The 19564-nt window shown below is 41.7% G+C and overlaps 1 protein-coding gene across 1 annotated transcript; it reads left to right on the top strand.

The window, feature by feature from the left end:
• The first annotated feature begins 8240 nt into the window (after positions 1-8240).
• On the top strand, positions 8241-19294 carry BCL2L14 (BCL2 like 14). The gene is made up of 6 exons (XM_065741033.1): positions 8241-8289; positions 13425-13865; positions 16447-16611; positions 17294-17361; positions 18281-18553; positions 19253-19294. Exons 2-6 carry the CDS (start codon positions 13433-13435, stop codon positions 19292-19294), a joined length of 981 nt encoding a protein of 326 aa, XP_065597105.1. The 5' UTR covers positions 8241-8289; positions 13425-13432.
• Positions 19295-19564: the final 270 nt, after the last annotated feature.

Here is a 19564-nt window from a genome sequence, read left to right as displayed (position 1 = left end):
AAGATGAAGTGCAATTAATACTGTACCAAGAACAAAGAAGTAATAAGGCACAGCACCTTTGGGCATAGAATGGGAATTGGGACAAGTGAAAATTAGAGCTTCTGTGCTGTGGAGATGTTGGCTATTTTATTTCCTTGTGTCCTACCAGCTTGGAATGAGAAGCTGAAGTCATTAAATATTTAGCATCAAAGAAAAAGTATTTCACTGAACTGTTTCTCTGCACTTCTTTATACTCCCTCACATAACCCCACACAGCCCCTGACTGGCCCAGCCAGAGAGGCAATTGCTTTGAGGAAGGCTGTTCTCTGGAGAACCAAAACCATGGCACAAATGGAACCTGACAAATGGCACCTGTGAAGTAAGGCAATGGTTGGCAAGGCAGCTAGATCTCAGCATAACTGAAAATATGTTAGACCACGTTTTAGTCCAAAGAGATGAAACACAACAATTTGGTTTTGAGGGAAATAGAAGCTTCATTTCAATCCTACATCTCCCCTTAAGAATATTTTCAGATATTTAGCAAGACTAGAATAATGCTGATGTGAAACCCATACCAACCTGAATGGGGAGTGAGGCACTACACGTGTTCTGTGTGTGTATCAACAGTAGATAATATCACTAAATAATCCTCAAGAAGAGCATGAGGTCCAGCTCTAAAGAGCAGTCTGCGGTGCAGTCTCCAGTGCTGCAGCTGATATGACCTTTCCTCGCTGAAATGCAGAGGGCATCACTGTTGCTGTGAAGTGCCTCAGACCTATGTACATTATTAGGAGGCACTTCTATTTTCTGCAGGGCTCTGCACAAGACCAGCAATCCCTCTGCTTAAATTAATTTACAGAATTAAGGGCCCTCGTGGTGTCATGGAGTCTGAGATTTACAGCACTACGGAAGTACTAGGTGTTATGACTAATGGACTAATGAATGCCAGAGAAGTAGTAAGTTTGGAAACCCAGCATCTCTGCCTGAGGAGAAGACCCCAGATGGTTGGCTTTAACTTAAATGGAAAAAAACAGCTTTTATTGTTAATGTCAAATAACAAGGTAGTAATCCCCAAAAAGTTGCATGAAATGGATATCCCAAAATTCAGAAACCATTCTATTTTCTCAGGAGCCAGGAATTTTATTCTACGTATTCTTTTGGGAATTATTATCCTAATTTAACACAAAATGATACATTCTTAATCTTTTAATTATTCAGGCTTACAGATCTGCCATCTGTGTGATCAAACAAGGCTTGATTCACCCTATAGTAGCAGTGCAAATCAAGGTGACTCAGATTGCTTGGCAGTACTTTCTATTCTGATCCAGTATTTTTCTCTGACTAAAAATCTTGACTTACATTAAAATAATAATAATAATTAAAAAAATCAGTCGCCTAAATGAGAGGCAGCACCGGTCAGAAAATGTCTTATAACCACCGGAGGTCGCTGCCTGCTGCCATTTCCCCGCTGCTTTCCATCTCGTGATTTTTTTCCTCTTTGATTTATATTTCCCTCTGGAAACAACTAGTTTCTGACATTAGAGATCATAAGCTCCTCCCAGTTGATCAGGGGCTTTTTCTCATACTTTTGGCCTAACACATACAGTACAAATCAGTGACTACTCTGAGAAGAAGTGGGAAAAATGGTTCTATTTTTAAGTGTCCTTTTGTAGTCTGTGGTGAGTAAAGGTTGGGGTGTCACAGATCTTAGACTGGAATAAGCCTAAGAAACAAAACTGGAACTATCTTATAACTTATTTAAATTGTCCAAGGTCAGATATGAAAAGAAAAAATAATAAAGTAAAAAAAAAAAAAGTGAAAAAAAATCAACAAAATTCTCTCTCTTAGTGAACTGCATGAATCAATATCAAAGTGCTTGGCTGAGTTATCTAAAGGTGAATGAGACATTTATAAAGAGGAGGAGAAATCGTGGGATATAGGAGGCAAGAGAAAATATTAGAAACCAGAGAAGAAACTGTAAGGAGACTCTAGGAAATTAAAGCCCATAATAGAAGATTTGTAATACAAGCAAGACAGAGAACCTGGTTTGAGTCATAATTTAAGAAATAACATGAAGGGACTGAGAACTGAAAGAGAAACCACATGTGAAGCTCCTATAAAACAGGGAACTATGTTACCATTATTCACAGTGTTTGCACTTCTCTTTCAGGAAAGGCTATTAGAATAAATTTTTCTCAGCAGGAAAAGCAGTGGGAGGAAAACAGAGAAGTACAGTGAAGCGAAAAATAAAGTGCATTAAAAAGATATTACATTGTTTATACAAGAGTTTTCCTCTTGTCTCCTCTGGGACTGTTTCCAGTTCAGGTTGCTTGAAAAAATCAGTGCAAGAATGAAAAGAGGAACTCTGGTTAGCCTGAGCCTTCCCATGCACCCACATCTGCCCAGGCTGGCTGTAACAGTCTTAGAAACATCCCTCTTCTATTGTTCCTTTACAATGGTCAGTCAGGTTCCTCCAGCCAGAGGTATTAGAAACCTGAAACTTAAGCCAAGGCAGAAAAATGAGCTACTGCTTTTCCTGTGTGCAGTCAGGGACGTCAGTTTAAAACATGGGCTACCTCATGTTCGCTCTCAAATACCACTGGGGATTTGATCTGGGTATGTTAATTCCAGAGCAGCTTGAAATTATCACCAGAATGGCAATTGTCCAGGGTATGGGGATGTTTGGGGATTGAGGTGGGAAACTGCTGAAACTGATGAGAGCGATAGGCTGGATGAGTAACTGTGTCTCATAAAAAGTCATGGCAATGCTGCCTCAACACCATGAAGTCTGGCTTTGCCAAAATAGTTCAAAAGTTACCCTTTTGTATACATGCAGGTCTGGTTGCAAGGTTGACAAGATTGACAAGTGGAGAAATGGGCAGGTTTTTTCCTGTCTTTCATGAGGTACCACAAAACTACAAATTCTACAGGAAAGGAGTGCATAAAAACATGACTTTGTTTTTTATTTTCAGTCCTCTCACTCTTCACCTGGTGCTGTAAAACACAAAATGTCTCTAAAAGTGATAGCTTTTTAGTTCTTTTCCTTGCTTCTACCAGGCTACTCTTCCCTTTTCTGGGCCTCACATACTGTTTTTTTTTTCCCCTTCTCTTAAAGGAGAATGTATATTTTGCAGTGGGGTACAACAAATGCTTAAAAAAAAAAAAAAAAAAAAAAAAAGGACTGAAGTTTTTGCTGTCCACAAATGACAGATTGTTAATAATCCATAACACACAGGCTGTATATCTGCTGTTACTGCTCTGAGGTCAACTGGCCGTGGTAAAGCAGGAAGTAAAGAGAAAGCTTCAGTGAACAAGAACAAAAGGCTTCTATAAGCCAGTAAAGTCGAAGCAAACTCCAAGCCACTATTCCCAAGAAATGCAAAATTTGGCTGCATTTATATTTCTCTTTCAATGTGCACATTCATCACTTCAGAAAAAAAGCCAGCAGACAGAGATGTTCCTTACAATACTCACAGTCTAAGGCACATCCCTGAAGCGGGAAGTCTTCCTCATCAGCATCCTGACAGGCTGTGACTGCTGCAGCTCTTTTTCTTCCACCGGTAAATCACAAAACTACAGCATCACTGAGGCCGGCAGGGTGCCCTGGGTTCATCTGCTCCAACCTCTGCTCAGGTAGGGCCACCCAGTGCATTGTGCTCAGGCCCATGTTCAGGTGGCTTTTGAAGATCTCCAAGGAGGAGACTTCATAGCCTCTTTGGGCAACCTGTGTGTTATGGTTTTATGATTTTTGGTACTGGTATTCCACATCATAACATCATGTAGTGCATTTAGAGTTAAAGAGTTAATGTTCCAGCTCCGTGGATCATCGATAGTTCCAGGTATACCTGTCTATAGAAGAGAAGAAGAACTGCATTCCCCAGAGGACTTTGCGATGCTTTGCGTTCTTACGTGTTTACACTCAGAGGGAAAGATAAAAACTGTCTGAGGTCACGGGACACTCTCTTTCCTTTGGGATGGACTCAGCAGTGGGTGCTCGCTGCCATCCGCCTTCAGCGTTAGCGTAAGGCCTTCGGTTTATCAGACACTCTCTCTTGCTCATTTTATTTGATTCATTAGCTTCGATTCCAATTATATTGTATTATATTGTGTTATTTTGCTTTCCGATATCATATTTAGTAAATTAGCTTTCCTCCTCAGATCATTGCCGCTGTTTTGTTTCTAGGCCCATCTCCCTTTTCCCTTTTCCCTTTCCCTGTTCCCCTTCCCTGGGGCGTGGGTCTGTGGGTCCCCAGCACCAATCGTCACGGAACCGGGCCGAACCTGCCCGTAAACTGTTGACATTTTTGGCGCCCAACTTGGGGCAAAACCAGCTGCCTTAGCCGGGCAGAGACATACTTTTAGAACGAATCTCTCTTTGCTCTCAGGGAGAACTTCATTAGGAAGCTTATCTGTACTGCAGGTGCTGTACAGCAAAACATGACCTTGAAGTCTGGGCGTACTGCCAGTTGTCCTGGGATATTTGTAAACTTTTTGGGTGCTGCCAGCTAGTTTTAGTAAAAAAAAAAAAAAAAAAAAAGCTTTCTTTTTTTAAACTGCTCTTAAAGGGACTGCATTTCATCATTTTTCCCTTGTAATGCTCAGAACGTACTGGGACTTAATTAAGTTTGCCAGTCTGATCCATGGAGCTTGGTCTTTATATGATAAACTAAAAATACTGATGGACATACCTACCTGGCTTTTGTATATGATGTGGCATTCAGTTCCGGAGGGAGTAACTCCAGATGGAGTTGCTAACTCTATGGAACTTGTGATTTTTAAACAGACTCCTGGCCTCTCCTTTGAATTCATTATGCGTTTTCTGAATGCCCATCCAATGCTTGTAATGGCTGTGGTGTCAGTCTTCCTGAACGTACTCTTCATCAGTATCTGTATTTATAATACTTTGAGAAAGCCTTCCCCAGAGTCAGAGAATACTGACTGGCAGGGAGTTTGGAGGGACTTAGGAGAGACTTTAGAGAAATCACCGGTGTCATGGAACTTTTCTCCTGAACACCTGCAAGATCCTGAGAACTTAAGCAGATATTTGAGACTGGGATGTTGCGGCTCAAACAGATCTGAGGAGGCCCAAATTATTTGGGGTCTGGCTTATGCTTACCGTGCCTTATTCAATACTATCCCAGAGAGGCATGGAGTTTTTGAAACAGAGCGAGAGAGTCTCTGAGCTGAAAGGGACAGTCTCCTGATCCAGAAAGAGAGTCTTTTAGCTGACAATCAGACTCTCCAGTCCAATCTAGATGCTCTCCAGACCGAGAGACACACCCTCCAATTCGAAAGAGACGCCCTCCAGACCAAGAGAGACGCCCTCCAGTCTCAACAAGAAGCTCTCCAATCCGAGAGAGACACCTTCCAGACTGAGAGGGACACCCTCCAAACTGTGCAAGATGCCCTCCAGTTTGAACTCAACAACCCTCAGTCTCAACAAGATGGTCTCCAATCTCAGCAAGACGCCCTCCAACCTGAAAGAGATGCTTTCCAGTCCAAGCGAGACATCCTCCTGTCTGAACGGTACTCCTTCAGAACTGAGCGAGGTACCTATCAGCCACAATAGCCCCTGCCCCCCAGCCAGGTGGGGGAAAGGGATAATAGAGTGTATTGGACTGTGTGGATTCAATGGCCTGGCAGATCAGAACCACAAAAATATAAGGCACTGGTGGACACTGGTGCACAGTGCACTCTAATGCCCTCGAGTCACCAAGGGACAGACTTAATCTATATTTCTGGGGTGACTGGGGGTTCCCAAGAGTTAACCATGTTGGAGGCTGAAATAAGCCTCACTGGTAAAGACTGGCAAAAACATTCTATTGTGACTGGCCCAGGGGCTCCATGTATACTTGGTATTGATTACCTCAAAAGAGGATATTTTAAGGATCCCAAAGGGTATCGATGGGCCTTTGGAATAGCTGCTGTGGATGCAGACAACGTTAAGCAGCTATCTGTTTTACCTGTCCTATCAGAAGATCCATCTGTTGTGGAGTTGCTACACATGGAGGAGCAACAGGTACCGATTGCTACAAAAACGGTGCAGACAGCAGTACTGCACCAACAGGGATTCCTTGCTCCCCATTCATAACCTGATCCGTCAGCTAGAGAGCCAGGGAGTGATCAGCAAAACTCACTCACCTTTTAACAGCCCCATATGGCCGGTGCGTAAAGCCAGTGGAGAATGGAGGCTGACGGTAGATTACCGTGGCCTGAATGAAGTCACACTCCCATTGAGTGCTGCTGTGCCAGACATGCTACAACTCCAGTACGAACTGGAGTCAAAAAGTCAAAAGTCAAAACTCTCTCTTGCTCATTTTATTTGATTCATTAGCTTCAATTCCAATTATATTGTATTATATTGTGTTATTTTGCTTTCCGATATCATATTTAGTAAATTAGCTTTCCTCCTCAGATCGTTGCCGCTGTTTTGTTTCTAGGCCCATCTCCCTTTTCCCTTTTCCCTTTCCCCCTTCCCCTTTCCTGGGGCGTGGGTCTGTGGGTCCCCAGCACCAATCGTCACGGAACCGGGCCGAACCTGCCCGTAAACCGTTGACAGTGTGCCAGTGCTCCATCACCCGCACAGCACAGAAGTTCTTTGTGGTGTTCAGAAGGAACCTCTTATACTTCAGTTTCATAGAATCATAGAATGACTTCAACTGGAAGGGACAATAAAACCCACTTAGTTACATCCCCCCTGCCAAGAGCAGGGCTGCTGCCCACTAGATCAGGCTGCCTTGGGCCCCATCCAACCTGACCTTGAACACCTCCAGGGATGGGGCACCCACAACTTCTCTGGGCAGCCTGTTCCAGCATCTCACCACAGCCGGAATGAAGAATTTCTTCCCAGTATCTAAATCGCCCCACTTTTACTTTAAAGCCATTACCCCTTGCCCTATCACTATTCAGTCTGCATAAAAAGTTATTCTCCCTGCTATTCATAAGCTCCCTTAAAGTGCAGGAAGGCCACCATCAGGTCTCCCTGGAGCTTTCTCTTCTCCCAGCTGAATAAGGCTCCCTCAACCTTTCTTCATAAGAGAGATGCTCCAGCCCTCTGATCATCTTTGTGGCCCTCCTCTGGACCCAGTTCAAAAGCTCTGCATTCTCCTTGTGCTGGAGAAACACAGGACTGCAGATAGAGCCTCATGAGGGCAGAGCAGAGGGTGATGATCACCTCCCTCTCCCTGTTGGCCACCCTGTTTTTGTGCAGACCAGAATACTTCCAGTCTTTCAGGCTTCAGGAGCACACTGCTGGCTCATCTCTGTCTTTTCACCCTCCAGAACTCCCAAGTCCTTCTCTGCATGGCTGCTTTCATTGAGTTCTTCTCCCACTCTGTACACAATTCTGGGATTTCTCTGACCCAAGTGCAACATTTTGTGTCCTTTGCCTCTGGTTCTGGCGCTGAGCACCATTGAGAAGAGCTGGATGAGAGTTCACCCCCTCTTGGGTGGCAGGACAAGGCTCTGTTCCATATATCCAGCCCCTCTCAGCTTTCAGCTTTCAGCTTCATCTACAGGATCATTTTGAAAATGGAAGTCCACTGATATGTTGAAAGGCAAAGTTCGTGAGAGTCAATACCATGCCACTCTTATAATAACCTTACCTATTTTATCTGATTAATGTTTAACAAGATTTTGAAAAAATAAAAGTACAACTCAATGACAGATGAATAAATACTGAATACTTTATGGCTATTTATAGAAGAAAAGATGCAATTGATTTCAGAAAACTTAAAAAAATTCTATATAAAAATGATTATTTCATTTAACCTTTATCATGCAGGGGAAAAATAAATTTTTATTTTATTTTATTTTATTTTATTTTATTTTATTTTATTTTATTTTATTTTATTTTATTTTATTTTATTTTATTTTATTTATTTATTTATTTTAAGGAAGAAAAGGTCATATTTGGCAAGCAGCCCAGGGCAGTTGTAGACTTTCCCATTTGCCTTACTTTGTTGCTTTGCACCAGTCACATCCGCAAGGGCAGGCCCCACCCTTTCTGCTTTCTACAAATGAGCGGAGAAGTTCAAACATTGTTCTCATAAGGAAGTGCAAGGGGACTTCATTGGAAATGCAATAGTGAAACTTTATGCACATATTTCAATGAGAGGCAGAAAATGTTAAATAGAAGTTAATTAAGTTAAATTCTTTCTTATTTCTTTCTTTTTTTTCTTTTTTTTTTCTTTTCCCAGTGCTTAAAAGGCTGGTTCTAAAAAAAGAAAAAGAAGTTTAGTCACTGGAAGAAAAGGAGAAAGAACTTCGATCTTCAGGCACATGGTGTTGCTGGTGCAGTAGAGCTAGAAGGTAATAAATACCCTTTTCCTCTCTGAACCTTGTTTTTTATGTATAATCCTTGGTAGTCCATATTCCAGCACAAGGCTCTCTGAATCTTATTTAAATATGGATTAAACTGCCGTATTTATTGTGGTTAATTCAGAGCAATGTCCTTTCAGGCTTAGCTATGATGTCAAAAAGCAAAGGAGAGAACTGCCCTGGGATTTTTGGAATTGCTTGCTCTACAAGCCTTACTGTGGTTGGTGGTGCGCCTGACATACATAGCCAAGCAGAGCAAGGTTCTTTTCTGCCAATTGCACTATATTTAGATGTGGAAAACTGAATTTAAAACTCAGGAGTACCTAGGTGAATTTATGTAGCCAGGTGGTGTATGGATTGTCTTCTTGAGGCTGAGTGTTGGGCAGCCTTTTGTCTTTAAATAAGAGAAGCACCTCTGGGTTGGCACAGACCAGCAAATAACTTCTCTTCTGAAAGACATGTATCAGCATAAACTTTTCTGTATAGTATGCATTGTATTTCTTGCACAACAGTCACCATGAAGAATCTGTTGCCACCGGGGATATTTTTCCTGGCATGCTGGTGTAACTCTTTCTTTACTATGTGGTTCCTATTCAGTTAAGATTTAATAAGGAGCACATAATCCTTCAAATTGCAACACATTGCTTTCCATCCTAGAGGAAACTGCACTGCAGTACTTGAGGAGAGATGTGGTCTCAGGTGAAATACTAGCTTTCTGCAGTATTTGTACAATTTAAAACTACACAGAATCCTGCTCAGAAAACAACAATCCAATTAGGGTTTTATGAGAACACCAGAGTCAAAAGGCATGAAATAGTGCTTCAGAGAAGTGTACTACTCACATAGGTGTCATCTATGGAAAACTGTGACAGTTAGGATTTTCTGTGCAAGAACCAAGCTGAACATCAGGGCCAGCACTGACAGTGCTTTACCTCTGCTAGTTCAAGGTTCCTCAGACGTTTGGAGAAAAATCCTCATGATGCAGTGAGAGGAACCCTCCCACAGAGGGCATCTTGGGAGAACGTCTGCAGATGCTCTGCTCTGTGGGTTTTGGAGGAAGAAGCACAGGAGGCATGGTAGTAAAGTCAGGAGAGAAGGAGCTCAGGAAGCATGAGTGGGACAGTCACAAGTTTGGACTCGTGGTCTGTCTGTTGACCATGAGCCCAGAAGACTTGCTGCTGTGGTGGTTTGCATCTATATCTGTGGGTATTATCTAAAAAGCAATAGTACAAAAGAAGTCAGGAAATGGCATAGACAAGACATGATTTCACACAGTTTTGCCAAACACAGGTCTAGAGGTTGTCACCCTCCAAATCAAAATTTATTTCACCTTCTTTTGAATCTTCACAATATACTGAAGCAGAAGGGGGTAACAGTACTTCCTCTGAGGCTTGCAAGCTCCAGAAGATAAATAATTTAGACAAGGGCTTTTTTAAGTAGAGAGAATGAGACTGCACTGCTACCCTCCATCATCTGATCCTTCAAGTTTCTTTTAATCATTCTAGGAAATAATATACAGATTCTGTTTTCAGCTGGAGTTCCAAGCATTTGCCAAAAAAGATTAATGCTTGCATTAAAAGATTTTCTTAATAGAAACTTGTTTCTGGGAGAGTTCATGCAAACTGAGTGCTCTTTCTGCAAAAAGCTTGTTTTGTCCCCAGTCTGTATCAGATGGAGGTATTAGGGAAATAATGTGGACATAGTACAAAGAAATAATTCTAAAGAGAGATATAACCCACCAATTAAGGTTTACTTTAAAATGAGCTGAAAAACAAGTTCACTACTGGTTGTATCAAAACACCAAACAACACATGGTGATATCTCCTTTTCTTGCTTTCTGTGAGTGATGGAATACCTAATCTACAGACTACACTTTGTTCTCTCTTTAGGCTATTCTGGCCTAGCTGGATACAAAAAAAAAAGTCTCGGTATGGAAGCTTCTATACTACATTTTTACCAAAATGATTTATTTCGTTTCTCAGGGGCTCCACGAGGAGTAAGGACCTGGTTTAGCTATACTATACAGTTGCATCTGAAGCACAAGTGCTAATTTGCTGTTATATACCAGGAAGCTGTAATTACACCTTACCTCCTGCATTTAGCCTTGTTTAAGACACCAACCTCTGAACCCTTATTTGATTTTTATCTGTATACTCATGTTCAGGATTGGTTTGGGTAGGGCAGTGCTTAACACGCAATGTTAAAGTGATATTCTAGGTCATAGAAATGTGCTGATTATTTTATGCTATTACAGGTCATTCTTTTTATGTTTTGGAATGAATCTTCTATATTTTTATAATTTGTTTATAGTTTATATAATATTTATATTGCTATTTATTATTAGTTTTATTTTATATCCAATAGAGAAACCATGGTGAGGAAGGCTATGCTGTTTTAAGTAGTATTGGTGTCTGATCTTAGGAGTTATGCTATGCCAACCAGCAATCCCCTCCTGGAACACAATGAAGAAGCAGCAGCCTGTGTCTGTCTTGCATCATTTCAGTTCTCCTTGTTTTTCCTGTATTTCAAGCTTCCTTTTCTCCACTTGCTTTTTTTCTTGTAACAATTTGCTTTTAGTTTCCTTTGCATCAAGCTCTTGACAGCTCCTTGAATATCTGCAGGCAGAAACTTGTGAGAGTGGCCACTGTCACCCTCTCCTCCATCCTTCTGGACTCAGCAAATAGGGACTGCCTTCAGCATGAGGATGTGAGCAATTCTCAAGTAGGATGGGCCCCTGCCAGGCCGGGGCTGCTGCTGGTTGCTCTTCATAGGCAACAGAGCTGTCTGTCATCGATTTCACCTATTCTCATTTAGGTGCATAGTCAGGGAACAATGAAATGCTTTGCCACTTGAGGGTAGGTATGAAGTTCTACACCCCAAAGAGGACATTGCAACACACTGCTGGCAGAAAACTGAGCAAGCTGAGCACCAGGAAGAAAATTTCAGAGAGGCTGCTGGCACGTGTTGGAGACAGGTTGTTGGAGGCTTGGGATGGTGGTGAGTCATAGGCTTATTGAACACGACTGGGAAATCACACTTGGGCTCACCTGTGGAGTGAATTAACACAGCAGTTCCCTGGAAGAGAAACAAGTCACCCTTCTCTACCAATGGTTGTGTTGGATTTTCCCAACTTTTCTCTCCCCCTACACCTGTCACACTGTTTCCATTCTCATTTCTTTGGAGCTCTGTTCTAAAGTGGCCATGGAAACTAGCAACATCCCAGCACAGCATCTGGTTACAGACCTTTCTCTTGAGAGAATAATAGCCTCTAAAATGTGATGCAGATTGTGAGCTACACTGATGCATTTAGCTGTGCAAAGTAAGAGGAACAGTCACATCGGGCCTACGATGTGATATTTCCAGGATTCCTCCCTGGCTCTTTCTCCTTTCCCTTACTTTTTGTCATTCTGTTCCCCTTTCCTGGTAAGAACAGGGCTGAACTAAGAGCATGTGTAAACCAGGGGATTGGAGTTGATATAATCCCTGGTGCTCATAAATTTTTTAAGGAAGATCTTTTTTTAATCTTTTTTTTTCTTTCCTGTTTTGTCTCAATAACAACAACAAAACAGTGTAGCACGGTAGAAATATGGCACATCCAAGTTTCGTTACATCAGCTGCTTTCTGCAGATATAGGTGAAATGTCACAGAGTGGCATAAATGATTTTATTAAAGTTAAAAATTAAAAATTTGAAACTTTACCAAAATGAAGTTGAAATGTGACAAGAAATGTAGCAATAAATCGACTGAGATTTATTTCTTTGTGTCATTTTCTGGGTCAGGGAAATCTTTTTTTTACTTCAAATGCGAGACTCCATGCTTAGGATCTGAGCATCCATTTGGGTGTTTACTAGTGGAGTGTTTTATTCCAAGTAACAAATAGCTGAATGATATTCCAGACAGGAAGGAAATAGCTTAAATTTGTTCCTCTCCACCTGAGGGCATAGTATGTATGAATTTGGTACTTGTTTAGGAGAAGGCAGTGGGAAAAAAGCCTCCTATTTTTGCTTCTAGGCAACAGAGGCCCCCAGTGGCAAGTTTTGAATAAGAGTGCAGTTTTATTTGATACAGAAGAGGGGTGGCTGCATCACAGCTGAGCACTCCTCATTCTTCCTTTTGATGCTCTGGCCTCAGAATCCAGGAGTCCAGTGCAAAGTAAACATGGAATAATATTTTGCACTAAGCAGGATAGTAGCTTGTTAAGTTACAATGCCAAGACATACAGCAAGATAGCAAAACACACATGCGTGCTTTGCGATTGTTATATCTGCTTAGAAAAGTACAGGTTATAATAAATGGTGCCACCACCCCATTCATTGCACACAGACAAGCAAGTAGGATTGTTGAGTCAGGTCTCATATAGTGAGGGAACAGCTGAAAATATTATAAAACATATCGTAGTTTTTCCTAATGTTTGGGCCTGTTTTTGACTGTTTTCCACCTAAATTAATCAGGACCCAAATTTGTAAAAGCTTCCTCTGACAGCAGAACTTGTATTTAGTTAGATGCTTGCCTTGTGTCATCATCTGAGCACAGTATAGGTTTTTCCTTTGCAATGCTTTGATGAATTATTTTTCTTTCCATATAAAAAATCAGGTACTCTTATGATGTTTCCTATTTTCCTGTACTGTACCCCAACTACTGAATGACCCTTGCATGTCTTAATCCTTCCTACTGTACGCTTCTGCCAATCCAGAAAAAATTCACTGCTGTTAGGATTGAGTCACTTTGTCTGCTAAATTCAGTTACTTCTTTGCTTTGGAGTATGAACACCTAAAGGGTCTAGGGCAAATATTTTCTATCATAAGCTACCTTGCAGTAAGGGAAAATGGTGTTGTGCAAATATCACTTGGGCTGAGTAACTACTGAAATAAAAAATTACTCAGGAAACAAATGCAACTAAGATTGAAGTAGTGCATTTCTTGTTACAATTGTTTTACTGCTTTGATTGCCATCTGAGGTACTGCTCAGAAACCAAATTCTCTTCTAGAAAACAGGAATTCTCTGATTTACAGGTAATGCAGTATTTCTATCACTGGAGTATTCTGTAGACATGTCAAATACTGTATAGTATTTATGAAAAACACACTGTTTCCTAAGCCATTATCACTAAGAATGTGTTTTTGCAGGAACCAAGATGTCCTCAGGAAATGATGTCAATATGGAAGAAATATTGCTGGAAGACAATGAGCAAGACAGCATAGAATACAGGATCCTCATGGCCTATGCCCAACGGAAGTTGCCAGCCAGCAGATACAAGAAACTTCTGAAAAATGAGGCAGATGTGCTGAAAGCATCATCCTTAATTAGGAGTGAAGAGGAGATTCATCATCAAAGGGATAGAAGTGGGCCAAGCCAAGCAACAGAACTGCAGCATGGCAGAAAGAAACAGAAAAGCAAGAAGCAGCCCAAACAAAAATTCTTGTCAAAATATTGTCTGCCCTTCTACTGTGGCGGAGGAGAGCAGAAAGATTCCACAAATACATGTACGCCCAGTAGTCGAATGGAAGATGTATCCACTTCTGATACCTGCACTAAGAGCCATCAAGAAAGGAGTTATCAGTTGCAAAGTATGACTTAGCTTTTTGCTGTCTGTCATTAATTTTCTCTCTAAATAGCTTAAATGATTTATGAATGGCTCATCTTGTGCCTAATTATTTCCAATTAGGATATCAGATTTCCAGGTAGATCATGGGTAGTGCTTGCACATAAGATTCATATTTGTGACTGACTTTTTTGGTTTTTCATCATATTAAGATAAATATCATGCCATTGTTCAGGTTGCTTTTCAGGAGCATTGGCTTTTTATTTTCATATCATAATTTCACATATAAAAATGGACATACTGCAAATCTCCACCATAAAATCAAGGAAGGGAGATTGTTTGAAGGCCTTTTCAAAGAGTTTTTTCACGAGGTATGTGTTCCACAATTGATACTGAAGTGCTAGGCTTTCCTTGTAGATCTGGTGCCAAGCAATCAGAAGCAGCCAGCCTCAATCGGGGAGTAGTCCATATCTCTAGGCTGCCTCCTGTAATACCACTGTGTATCAGAAACAGTGAAGCCTCCCACAGTTGTATAAATCTACTTTACTTGTTGTTATCACTGCCACAGGATACCTCTCAGGTACGGCTCCTGACTGAGGAGACAGGTTTAAAATTAATGCCTTGTCTGAGGCTGGGTTGGGGAGGTAACAGGGTTTTGAGGAGGGCATTTTCCATATCAGGTCTGAACCTGTCCTTCCATATACTGGAAGAAGAGTTAGTGGTGGTGGTTATGCATTCAACACATAGGTCACATGCATACCTTGTAACCTGGCCCCAAACTCAGCCCCACCATATAAGGTGCTGCACTGTAGGCAATGAGGTTTTGCCATTTCTGCTCTGGAAGATTACCTATACCTTAACTTTTCATAAAAGATTGAGAGAGGGTGGTTAAGTATCTGCATTAAATAGACATATGCAGGGTATGATATATTGCCATATTGTACACAGGTGTTTGTCTGTCTTGTTCCAGTGTGATGCTGATGATTCACTGACCCCTTGGATGTCACAGCAGTTGCTGTCTCACTTCACAGCGTGTGAAAATTTTCCTAAAAGTTGTTTGCCATTGACTTTTCCAGCCTAACATTCCATTTTTCATCAGTTTAACTGCCCTGGACCAGATCCTGCCTACCGAAGGTTCATAATTCTTTCTCCTGCCAAACCTCACAGCATCTCCCAATAATGAATCACTACATCAGCCTCGTTTTGCTAGGGGGAGATAGCCATAACCTTCCATCATCTGCATCCAGATATCACACTCAGCTGCTCTGATTTTTATTTCTATTTCATTTTACATTGCCAAGAAAAGTTCTCAAGAGTTCTAACGGTCCCCCCAACTCACAGCAGTGTTCTCTGCAGGTGGCAACAAGACCTCAGTGACACCTCACCATGCTCTACATTAACCTCTCTGGAGCAGGTATCTGATCTCTGATCCAGATGTGAACTGTCCTTGAGCAGATCGCTGGCCTTATTTCTAAAACATTATTTTTTATAACTTGCACTGCTGACAGCGGCAAAACGCACTTGGCCAGGCCTTTCTGCAGCATGTAGAGGTGCTCTGGGGGATCACTTGCCTGAAGAGAGCCTGTTGTGTTTAAAAACAGTCAACTTTTAGGTTTCTGAAACATTGTCATATAGTGTCACAAATGGCCCACTCATCTTCCTAGAAATTTAGTGGCTCTGTATGTAGATGTGGGGAAGGAAATGTCAAGGAGTTAATTCACCACCACAGAAATGCAGTTTTCGCTGGCTGCATTATCACCCCACAACAAACTCTACCTGTGAATTTGATAAGTGTTTTAGGTCAAACTGCAGCTGAGCTTGTCTTGCAGTCTGCCAGTCACCTTGGAGCTGCCACTAAGGAGAGTTTGCATTTGCATCCCCAGCTTCATGAGGCTCACTTAGATGACAAGTGCCTTCTAGCTGAAGCAAGTCAATAGTTTCTGTTGCTCCATGGGCTGTAGCAGGAACCCCAGCAGAGTTCCCGTCACGACAGATGTCTTTGGTCAGTGAGGGTCACCAACAAAGTCAATGTGCTGGGTGGATGAAGCCAGTCTGGTTGCTGAGTGATGAGTTTTTGCAGTCCTTATGCTTTCTTTACAGGAAAGTGTTGAGGACATGAGAAGCTTCTGCTGCTAGAGGTGCCACTGAAGGGAAGTCTGCTTCTCTTTTACTTAGAGTTAACCGAAGGAAACTTGAAGAGAGTTTTCAAATACATTATCCTTTCTGAATCTGAGCCTATAGATGAACCAACCATGGGCAATTTCACCCTGATAATAAGGTCTGTGATTCACAGTCACATTTCTTAACATATGCTGTGCAATTATGTTGCAAGGATATATGCTAGTGGGCAGTGATCACACTTTCTTCCATATGGTCAATGTATAGTTAGTTGCTATACAGATATTAGAGAGGGGTGAAAACTTGTTGCTCTCTGGATTATTACCAGCTGATCTCAGGAAACAACAAAAACCCAACAATAGAAGATGTATCTCCTGGTATCCTCAGGCACCTCAGCACCTCAGCAAACATATGAACAAGCATATCTCTGAATTATTTCTGGAAAAGTTTACTCACCCTCTTTATTTCCCACCCTTCTTCCCAACCAGGTGAAAAAGCAGATGTCAACCACATTGTAGACAAACTTGCCAGGCTTGTAACTATCAGGACTCAGCCATCTCCTTCAAAAGTGACATTGAAGATGCTGCTGCATACCCGGACTCTGGAGCAAGATGGCAGAGATACTGCTGATGAAAATGAGGGTGAAGGAAATGGTAAGGAGGAAGAATTTCATGCTTATTGGCAATAAATCAGGCTTGTGTTTCAGAGCAGGGCATTTTCTCTAGGAATGGTAAAGCACTCAGAAGTTCTGTGGTAATGCTGTGAAGGATGCTGGGAAATTTACTATTTTGCTTCCTGCCTTGTTCCTCATATTTCAGGGACATATTTTGCTATTGAAGTTAAAGGAAATGTCCTTAAAAATCCAGGCAGGTGTAACATGCAAAAGGAGAATGGCAGCAGAGTGACACAAGGTGCCAGAACAGTGTTAGGAGAAGCAGGATTTTGGGCAAAACAGTTCACCAGGGCTTTAAGGCCGAAGACCTGCCTTTGGGACAATTATGTCAGTCCCTCTTCAGTGAGGGGACTGCACTGACCCTCAACCTCTGTTAAATGTCTGAACTGCCTGTCTTCCATGGCATCTGCAGAGGTGGGTGGCAGTGGGATGCTAAAGCTCCTTCCAAGGTTCTTGACTAGAGCAAAACATGCAGGGAAAAAGCATTGCCTGCTCCGTGCAGACTGAAGCAGTGAGGTTCTAGAGCCTGGATACCCAACTCTGTGAATTTGCCACAGAACAGCATAACTTCATGATAAAGTAACACAAAGTCTTTGCCATGGTTTGCTGTCTGAATCTTACTGGAAAGCAATAATATTTTTTTCATCTCTTCTCTTTAACAGATGAAGAAAAGACAATACAAACAATAGTTGCACTGTTAAGAAAATCAGGGGATCAGCTAGAAGAAAAGGTAAGTGCTTTTGCTTTCAGGAACTACACAGGCTAGAGTGGGGAGAGAGATTACATTTTTTTTTGTGGGAGTGAATGTTTTGTAGCTCTCCCCTCTGTCTCTGTCCTGAACCTCTCTTGGGGCTTTCTGAATCCTTCACCATTCATTCCGAAATCTCAATCTTCAGACTAGAAGAACTAGCACAGATCTCTGTTTGGGTGTAGGAAGAGGACAACAAAAAGATGTGCACTTCGAAGAGTGACTTGCCTCAATCCCATTCAGTTTTGTAGGACTTTGGGCACTTGACTGACTCTGAGAGCCTCTTGTGCTTGCATTAAATCTGGCATACATGTTCTTAGTGGAGGAAGAGAAAACCTACAGCTTTTTTTATAGAAAGGGAAATAAGTCTTCTTGAGTGCATTTTGAAAGCTCTGCTCAGAAGCTATACAAGAACCCTTGCATGTAGGAGAATTTTCTCTATTAAAAAATACAGGTATTTGTCTTCTTAATCCCCTCTTTAGCTGCCCTTTTTTCCATGACTTAGGGCAGCAGGTGCTGCTAAGCATTTTTCTCACCTTACCTTCACTCTCACTGCCCCTGTACTCCCATATGCACTCGCCTACAGGTGAAGTGACATTATTATGTCACACTTGTTTTGCTTTCTCTCTCACTTCTTCTCTTGCCTATGTTTGTTGTTGTTTGCTTTGTTTTGTTTTGGTTTGGTTTAGTTTTTTGAGGTTTTTTTGGAGACAAAAATACAGAGCCACTTCCAGACCTGGAAGGAACAGCTTTGCAGTGAGGTGCAGGATTTGTATGTCATCTCTTGCATTCAGCACCACAATTAGCTTGCATTGCATATATATCTAAAGATGCTCTCCTTTCCAAGTAGGACAGAGAAAACAATTACAACAGAAGTGGCTCAATCCTTATTTATTTTCAGTTCAAAAAGGACGGAAGTTTCTACCAGCGTTTTCAAGATATGCTGTCCTATGCATTCTTCGAGAGGCTCACCAATTCGTTCCTGGAGAATGTCTCAGCAGATTCCACAAACGAGACAGAAGACCAGTTACAATGCACCAAAGTTGCCTTTGCACTGGAAGTTGCCACCAGACTTACTGCTGTCGACAACCATCCTATGAACCTGGTCATGGGCTTTGGATTAAAGTACCTCCAAGAACACTTCAGTCCCTTCATTCGTGACCGTGGGGGCTGGGTAAGAGTTTTGCCTCCCTTGACTCATGCATAATCAAGAAGTACTATGCTTCCACAAAACTGGCATGGGCCAGATGCAAATCAAACCTAAAAGTTATTCTTTAACACAGCGTGTACTTAGGCTGTGGATTTCCTTGCTACAATACATCTTCTATGCTGCAAGCTCTTTATTTAATAGATCCAAAAACCAATAGGAGACATTCAAGGAGTGCTACTCGGTGTAATGCACTGCTACAGGCAGACTATCTACCACAGGTAGCTGAGTGACTAGGAAAAGCATCAGGAAACTTCATTGCACATTTGACATAATCTTAAGCTTTTCCCCAGAGTCTACCATTGATGAGTTCTGGGGGCAGCATAGCAGTTCAGCACTTCATACAGTCTGCCCTTATGATATGCTGCATTTTTACCTCTCCATATGCAAGATCCTCTGTTTATCTTCATATCCCGCTTTCAAAGTCAACTGTGGGAAGTATTTTTTGCCAGCAGTGGTGGAGAGCTGCTGCGCTCATAGCTTGTTGAGAGGCAAGAGATTCTACTAGATGTGTACTTCATGAAGTACTATAAAGTATACGTCCATTGGAATAGACAGTAAGTGAGGTTGGGAAGTTCTACTGGCAAGCCTACAAACTGACCTCAACAGATTTGAAGCTAGGATGACAGTCATCATTGCTTTTAAAGTTTTCTTTCTTTATTATAGGACAAGGCTTTGAGTTCACTGGATCAAGAAGAAGTTGAATAATTGTGGCAGAGTTCATTCTTCAGGTTGCCTGAGCCTTCAATTAAGGAACACGCAGAATGTTACTCCAGTTTGATGCCAATGGCTACATATTTTTATTTTTCACATGGAATGTCTGAAGATTGCATTTCTAAATCTGATGGGTACAATAGCACTTTCTCAAATTAGGTATTCATGTGCTTTTAAGTGGATATGAAGGCACTTCCAACTTCCCTGGAGCACTCAGCCCCACGGATGGTTATTTCTGGTACCTTTCTGGGTAGAGATGCTTGC

The sequence above is a fragment of the Cyrtonyx montezumae genome, unplaced genomic scaffold, assembly GCF_038088225.1.
Source record: "Cyrtonyx montezumae isolate F1298 unplaced genomic scaffold, pur_monq_1.0 scaffold_3, whole genome shotgun sequence".
In the NCBI taxonomy this organism is placed as follows: Eukaryota; Metazoa; Chordata; class Aves; order Galliformes; family Odontophoridae; genus Cyrtonyx; species Cyrtonyx montezumae.
Note: the sequence above shows the minus strand (reverse complement) of the source record. Positions and strands in the feature narration are given on the sequence as shown.

What these genes read in the sequence shown, in the direction of transcription:
- BCL2L14 (XM_065741033.1), top strand. Translation starts at nt 13,433, where the DNA reads ATGTCCTCAGGAAATGATGTCAATATGGAAGAAATATTGCTGGAAGAC. An exon ending in AAGGAGTTATCAGTTGCAAA is followed by an intron (nt 13,866 to 16,446) that starts GTATGACTTAGC and finishes CTTCCCAACCAG; the next exon opens with GTGAAAAAGCAGATGTCAAC. An exon ending in TTCGTGACCGTGGGGGCTGG is followed by an intron (nt 18,554 to 19,252) that starts GTAAGAGTTTTG and finishes TCTTTATTATAG; the next exon opens with GACAAGGCTTTGAGTTCACT.